At 43.3% G+C, this 7,780-nt stretch overlaps 1 protein-coding gene across 1 annotated transcript; it reads right to left on the bottom strand.

Annotated features, from left to right (window-relative positions):
* Nucleotides 1-6,277: 6,277 nt before the first annotated feature.
* GPR135 (G protein-coupled receptor 135) lies at nt 6,278-7,778 on the bottom strand (the record flags this gene model as incomplete). Its single annotated transcript, XM_008068066.2, has 1 exon — nt 6,278-7,778. A coding segment is annotated over one exon (1,278 nt), but the record flags the coding sequence as incomplete, so codon positions are not given.
* Nucleotides 7,779-7,780: the final 2 nt, after the last annotated feature.

Raw genomic sequence — 7,780 nt, 5'->3', positions numbered from 1 at the left:
TGCAGTTATTGTACTTTTTAATTTCCATATTTCTTTTTAATACATTCTAACTCTTTAGTAATATTCTTCATTGATGTAACATTGTCAAAATACCTTCTTTTACTTCTTTAAGCTTAATGTAAAAAAACTCTTTAAACATGTTTATGATGGCTACTTTAAAGATTGTTAAATCTGACAACTGATCTCTTTCAAGGACAGTTTCCGTTGCCTGCTATTTTTCCTAGGTATGGTTCACACTTTACTGTTTCTGCACGTCTCATACATTTTTGTTATTGTTGCAACCTGAACATTTAGAGAGAATTAGGGAAAGAGTTAAGAAAAGCCCTATGGAGCTTTTCTGGGTACAGGTTCCTACATCTCCTTCTCTGGGGCTTGTTATTGTTGTTTGCTTGTTTATTTGTTTAGTGACTTGAGTATTTAGAGTCTTTTTTCTCTTCAATGTGAAGCCTCTGATCTTGTTCTTCAGAGATGAAAGGCACAGGGAACAGCCAGAAGGGAGTCTCCAGAGATGGCGCTAAAACACCATATGGAACCAAACAAAGACAACAAAGGCCCTAAGCTCCTGCTTATGCCCTCAGTCAACCTCAGATGACAGTGTTTTTTGTAGGACTCTCTTTGACTGTCTCTTTAACATTTCACGGTAAGGTGTCACTCACTAACTGTTGTCTGATTTCTCTATTGTTGCTGGCAGTGCTCTGCTTCATACATTGCTCCACGGTCTGATCCAATTGCAAGGGTAGTTTCTGAGGTTAGTGTTTGTTTGATATGAGGGTTCTTAGCTGTCTCTTTTACTAATTTTCTGTCTGGTAAACTAGCTGTCCTGTGTTTTAGCCTGTATTTCTCATGAAGCTACCAGCCTCCTCTTGTTTACCCCCAAATTTCATGTTTTTCTGATGCCCTTAAACTTCAACTTATTCACACTTTGTTTCAAATAAAGTTAGCTACTTTGGAAAGAGTTTCAGAGTTCTCTGTTTAAAGGCCTGTCTCTTCCCTGGGACACACTCTCTGAGCCATGACTCTGAATCTGGAGACAGAAATAGTGGCCTGTTTCTTTTGGAGTGATTACTTTGAAAGTAGAGTGTGTTGTAGTAGCCTCTGGTCTTCTCAGCTTGCCTCTCCTAGCATCAACCTCAGTTCTATAAAAGAACTGGGTTGAGAACAATCATGTCCCTAGTATTCTCAACATGCCATACATACCAGAGGCAAAGCATCTGCTTTATGAGGAGGAGCTAGGTAGAAGAAGAGAACCCCTGACTTCTTGGCTGCATTCACCTGGAATTTAGTCTCTGCAACATGTAGCTGGAGAGATGAGAAGTTCTTGTGACCCACCCCTTCCAGGAAAATACCGTAGTCCTGGGCTCTTGGGGAAGACGGATTCCTGTGCTTTTGAATATAACCATCTGAAATGGCGTCTCTGTCCTGCAGAACTGGGAAGGGGAGAGAGGGTGTAGGTTGTATTTCAAATGCTACAGACTCCTTGTTCTTACTGAGTTTTGGTAGATTTTCTTGAATTAGTGTTCTTTCATTTTCTGTGTGCCCTTAGGACAATTTCAAGATATTTCAAATGGTTGTTTTTAAAATAATGTTTATGAATCACACTTATTTCTCTGGGGATTGGGTCCACAGAGCTCTTCATTGCTATTCCAGAAGTGAAACTTGCAATTATGTTTTATATATTATTTTATTGACTCAACAATATGAAAATTTTAAAAACATTTGTTTTGAGTCAGAGTCTCACTCTCTTGTCCAGGCTGCAGTGGCACTATCATGGCTCACTGTGACCTTGACCTCTTGGACTCAGGTGATCCTTCTGCCTCAGCCTTCTAAGCAGCTCGGACTACAGGCATGCACTGCCATGCCTGGGTAATTTTTTAATTTTTAATTTTTTGTAGAGGTAAGGTCTTGCTATGTTGCCCAGGCTGGTCTCCAACTCCTGGGGTCAAGCAATCCTCTCATTTCGGCCTCTCAAAGTGCTGGGATTACAGGTATCAGCCACTACACTTAGCTCAAAAACAAAAAATATTTTAAAGTAATTTTTATAAAGCAGCCTGAGACAGCCTAATAGGTGTGTCCTTAGCCCTCTATAGTGCTTTTTCTGTGTTTGGAGAGGAGCTCTAAAGTGGTCCTTGGAGCTGGGTCCTCTTGGACTAAAGTGGGGGATAGTTATGCAGCAGACTATGGATATAAGGCAAGACACAGACTGATGGATGCCTTGGCACATGCCAGTGTGGATGGATGACAACTGAAAATTTATAGTCACTAATGCCTTGGCACTAAATAAGCACCTGGAACCCAGATACTGCCATCTTAAGTTCTGCCATCTGGCAGAACAGGAGACTTGGAAAAAATTGAGTTGTAGAAAAATAATGACTTTCTTTCTTATACCACTAAAACTGTGGACCAGGATCTAGATCAGTGTAAAAAGTATAGGCAATTATTTTGATGAGTTTGGCTAAAAGGAAGGAGTTGAGGAGAAGAGAGGGGAGGGGAGGAATGGCAGAGGTTTCTTTTTTGTTTTCTCTCTCTGGAGTGATTAGAACATTCTTAAGGCTCATGGGAGAGATCTGGTTTAGTGAAAAGGTTGAGAATACTAGGGAACAGAGGTACTTAATAGCATAAGATTCTTGAGGCTGGAGAGGGGCTTTGCTTCTTTACTGTAATTGGAAAGAGCTGAGAACTGTACAAATCCATTTAAATTTGTTAAGTTTGGTGGCTAAAATATGAAGAAATATATGTCTGATGGCTTCTAGTTTCTTGGAGAAGAAGGGTCAAAAGTCTTCCAACAGGATAGGGTCGGTTAAACGTTTGAGTAGAGAAAGTTTGAAGGGTTAGAAAAGTGGGTAGAAAGAGTAAGTTGACAAGCAAAAAGGTTCAGATTGCCAGGCAGGGTGGAAGGGCCAGGCAAGGCTGTGTGGATTCTAGGTGCAGAGGGTACCAATTGACCCAACTCCACAGTTTTTCTCCAACTGTGCTCAGATACCCAGGAGTAGGAAAGGAGAAGATAGATGACTGGGGTCATGAAAGGTTGGGATTATTCCAGAAAAGAACTTCTCAGAACTTCTTCATATATTTAAAAAATATCTAACACATCTAATCTTGCTGTTCTCCAACTTTTAAATTTCAAGGTGTTTATTTTTTCATGTTTTTAATAGTTGTTTTTACCTTCCCTGGTTCTTTTCCAAGTTTCTCATTGTCTTTTACAAATGAGAGAGGCAGTGCAGTATAGTTAAGAGAGGACTTCTAGCACCAATCTGCCAGGCACAAATCTTAACATCTAGCACTTACTAGCTGTATGACTTTGGGCAAATCACGTAACACCTATGTGCCTCAGTTTTCTCATCTGTAAAATGTGAAAATGATAATACTAGTTACCCCGTCATAGATTTTCTCTGAGGATTAAATAAGCTAATGTGCATGACATACTGAGTAATACTTGTTGCTGTTATTATTGCAGACCAAATGAAATACTCAAATTGGGAGCAGAATGAGGCACAAAGGATCACATTCTGGTCTTTACATAGTTTACAATATTTAATATATCTCAATACTCAATAGCTTCTCTTTCCCCTTTTCCTACAAAGTCACTGTAATTGTGCACTCATGGTAAGCATGAGAAAAGGTCTAAGTCTTAGATTTTAGAGTCATTCTTTCTCCATCTTTTATTCAAAGCAATGATTTTTGTCTCTAAGTATTTACACTGGATCAGATTGGTTGCCAACATGTGTCTGCATGTTTTTTGTTTCCAAATTCATCATTCTTCTCCTTTCTTTGATAGCCTTTCTGAAAAATGTCACATCTTTTCTTCTTCTCAAGTAAATCATTGTCCTGGTTGTAGCTGATTCTTATAAAGCACAAGGTCCTTGCTGTAAGACCTCTGTAGACAGGTAATGTGATTTCTACCTCTTAGCGGTCTCACCACCTAGAAAGTTGCCCTTAGGAAAGAAAAATGGCAGAAGATGATGATGATGATGAATGATTGTGATGGTGGCAGCGGCACCACAACTTCCCATCCTTGGTTTCCCTTACTCACAGACCTTTGTGGGGGCAGCAGAAGGTAGGGAAGGGAACATCAGGCTCTGAGGCCAAACAGACTGCAGTTCAACTCCTAGTTCTACCATTGAATAGTTGGATAGCCTTGGACTAAATAACAAATAAGCACAACATTGTGAATTGTTTAGTAACTTACAAGCAACTTTATCTTTTTCCTCCAATTCTTGCCAACCATGACTCTGAGAGCCACTAACAGAATGGTTTCTTTCACAAACCATTCCTGTCTTTAAAAACTTCCGGTCACTGAAAAGGTAGGGCAGGAATTCCTTTTCTCCCTTAAAGTCCTTCATGCCATCATCTTCTCACTTCCAGTCTCTCAAATTTTCTCTTCACTTACCTGGCAGCTTGATTCCATGTCTTATTTATTTTAGAAAGTCCTTCAGTTCTTCTCAGGCAATATCTTATTTTGCAACATGCTCACCTCCTTCCTTTCCTTCTCTTTCTACCCTTTATTCGCAATTGTCCAATTCCCATTATTTGATGCCTTTCATAATTGGAAGACTTTGTCATTTCTCCCTAAATCCCAGAAGTGACTTCTTTTTTCTCACAGTGTCAAAAAATGTACAACTTTTTTTTGTCTTTGACTGCAGATGTCTGTTAACTGTTAGTCCAGCTGCATTAAGTCTACATATGTTTCATAATTGTAAGCACTAGAGAGGAGAGATTATTTCATCTACATTGTACTACATTGAGTGTAGCAAACTATGTACAGACAAGTTATAAACTTCTGATTGTGATAATATCCCAAGAAGCAGAAAAAAATGAAAACATCCTTAGCTCTGGCACAAACCATGTATTTCCATCTTTGATTACAAAATAATGGCACGCACCCACTTACCAAACAGATAATTAAATAGTAATAAACATTTTAAAATACTTTACAAGAAGAAAATGCTGGCTATTTCACATTGAAATCTTCATAAAACACTGATGTTTTTTCATACCTTATGTAAAGAACTTATTCAATTAAGGTTGTGAGATACTGAATAAAAGAGGGGCAGGATAGAGGAGAGGGAGAAAAATTAACATTTTAACAATTTCTGCGTAAATGATTCTGTGTACAGTCACATTTAATGTAAAAAATGTCATACTCAAAATCTTGAATTGTGATTTTGGAATAATGTAAAAAGCATCTTTCCTGTTGAGATAGAAATTTTTAAAAAGCTATTTCAGTTAGCTTTAAGTAATTCTCCAACTTTATGCCTATGTTTTTAATATCATATTACATATAATAATTCCGCATCTATTCTTTCTTTCTGATAAAGACTACATTATTTTAGACAGGTCATGTCTACAAAGTAACAATCGGTATTAAAAAATAAGTTGCAAATGTAAAAGAGTACGATCTTCTTGAAAAGGTCTATGCTTATTCCAAGAATGTGACAACTTCTCAAAATGTTTTCAGAATTTCTCTTTGGAATCATATTCAGTTAGTTAAGAGCCATATCGGAAAGCCAATCTTGTTACTTTATAGAGCTCTCATTTAAAAAACAATAATAATTTTAAAAGTGACATCACTCACCTTATTCAATCAACTTGACTTCAAATTACATTTTTGGCTGTATCCGAAAACCAAATGTACCTCAAAAGACAAAGATTTTCTAAGTTAAGTTTTGTTTTTTAATGTGAAAGCATTCTGAGAGCAGCATCCCCCAAAATTGTCAGAAATAAAAGGAGCAAATTAGGGTAAGGTTAAAGCCTCAACGTTTTCCAAGGCAGATCATTCTGAGGGTATAATGGGTGGAAGGAACATTGATTTTTATGTATAATCTTGGAATACTTTTAAAAACAGGCATTTTTCAATGTTTATACTTCTATTGGCCCTTCAGATGGTTGGATTTTATCTAATAAACCACCTTTCCAAAATCCTAAAATGGTTTTAAAAGGGGATATGGATTTAAAATTTCCCACAAAGCTTATGAGGGTAGGGTAGGGAAGTGCACCAAATGTAAGGATAAAAATTTTCCATGGCCAACCTAAGCACCCAAAGCGTGTCAGAGGTGCAAGTTCTAGAATCTGAACTTTTGTTGAATGCTGGTGATTTCGAGGGACTTTCAAGCAGCTCCGAGCATCTCCTTCCTGAAACTCTGTGTAGCTGAACAAACACTGGTTGCATTCAGTGTTTTGTGTGTTTGTTTCACAGTGTGATCTTGTAGTATGAGCTTTTCAGTAATTGTGAATTTTATGTTTGTCATTTTTGGCACTTACAGTTCACAATGCTTGGTTGTGTGGTTTAAGATTGTTTTAACTGTTTGCATTTTACATTCCTTTTGGCACTTTTGAAGAAGGGAACATTGTCTTTTATGTTGTCTGGGGAAGTGGTAACCTTCCCCATCTCTTTAGTTTTAAACGTTTGGCCTTATGAAATCTCACGATTTTCCTCCGAATCCTGTATTATTAAACGAGGCAGGGGGAAACTCGCCTTCACAAGCTGCCCATCCCAACCTGCCTTAGAGGCTGGTATCCCCGGCTTCGGATTTAGGTTGCTTGGCCGCAGCTGTCAAAAGCTGGGGCGGCCCTTCGCGGCAGAAAAGTACAACTGGATTCTTGCGGGCCCACATGGCCACATCTCCTCCGGCCCTGGTGGCCGGGTTGGAGGAGGACATCCTGCTGCAGGGCCCCAGCCGGTTGGCATAGCGGTTTCGAAGGCGACTGCGGCTTCTGGTTTGCAGAGCAGGGCCCTGTTTGGGCAGGAACGCGTCCACATTCCTAGTCCGGTAGCCCTCTTCGCGGTTGCGCCCTAGTAGCATCGAAATGTTGGGGTTGCGGATGGCGTAGATGACAGGGTTGATGGCCCCATTGGCCCAGGTCAGCCAGACGGCCCCCACGTCGAGGAGCGAGGGGACCTGCGCGGCCTGGGCCTGGCGGGCCGCGGCCAGCAGCACCAGGAAGCAGTGGGGTCCCCAGCAGCAGATGACGAAGACGATCATGATGAGCACGGTGGTGGCCGTGCGCACCTCGCTGAAGAAGCGCAGCACGCGCGCGTAGGTGGTCACGGGCCTCACGCGCACGTCCGACAGGCGCACGGTCTTGCAGATGTGGTAGTGGCAGAAGCACATGAGCAGAAAGGGGAGCAGGTAGCAGGCCACCACCAGCCCCACGCTGTAGGCCGCGCCCAGCTGCGCGGGGTCCGGGGAGGTGCGGTAGAGGCAGCCGTGGAAGCTCTGCGCTGCGGGGAGCTCCCGGGGCGCCCCGAGCAGCTCCCAGGGCAGGGAGAAGCCCAGGGCCGCCAGCCAGGCGCCCGCCAGCAGCTGCAGCGCGCGGCGGCGGCCGATCTTCTCCCGGGGCGGCCGCACGATGGCGCAGTAGCGATCCAGCGAGATGAGGGCGACGCTGAGCGTGGACACGATGCCGAAGCACGAGCTGAAGAAGCGGCTGGCGGCGCAGAAGCCGCGCCAGGGCCCCGCGGCGGCGGCGGGCGCGGAGCCCCCGGGCGGCGTGAAGAGGTCCAGGAAGGCGGCGGGCAGGCAGAGCAGCGCCGTGAGCAGGTCCGACAGCGACAGCGACAGGATGAAGGCGTTGGTGACGGTGCGGAGCTGCCGGTGCTTCGCGATCACCCCCATCACCGCGCAGTTGCCCAGGCTAGACAGCAGGAAGATGAGCAGCAGGACCAGCGCCTGGGCCGCCACCGCCGCGCCGTGCGACAGCAGCGGCGCCGCCTCCGGGCCCAGCGGCGGCCTCCCCGCCGCCCCCGCCGCCCCCGGCCCGCCGAGGCCGCCGCCACCCCCGG

This window comes from Carlito syrichta, unplaced genomic scaffold (assembly GCF_000164805.1).
Source record: "Carlito syrichta isolate Samal-C Ts95f unplaced genomic scaffold, Tarsius_syrichta-2.0.1 Scaffold309858, whole genome shotgun sequence".
In the NCBI taxonomy this organism is placed as follows: domain Eukaryota; kingdom Metazoa; phylum Chordata; class Mammalia; order Primates; family Tarsiidae; genus Carlito; species Carlito syrichta.
Note: the sequence above shows the minus strand (reverse complement) of the source record. Positions and strands in the feature narration are given on the sequence as shown.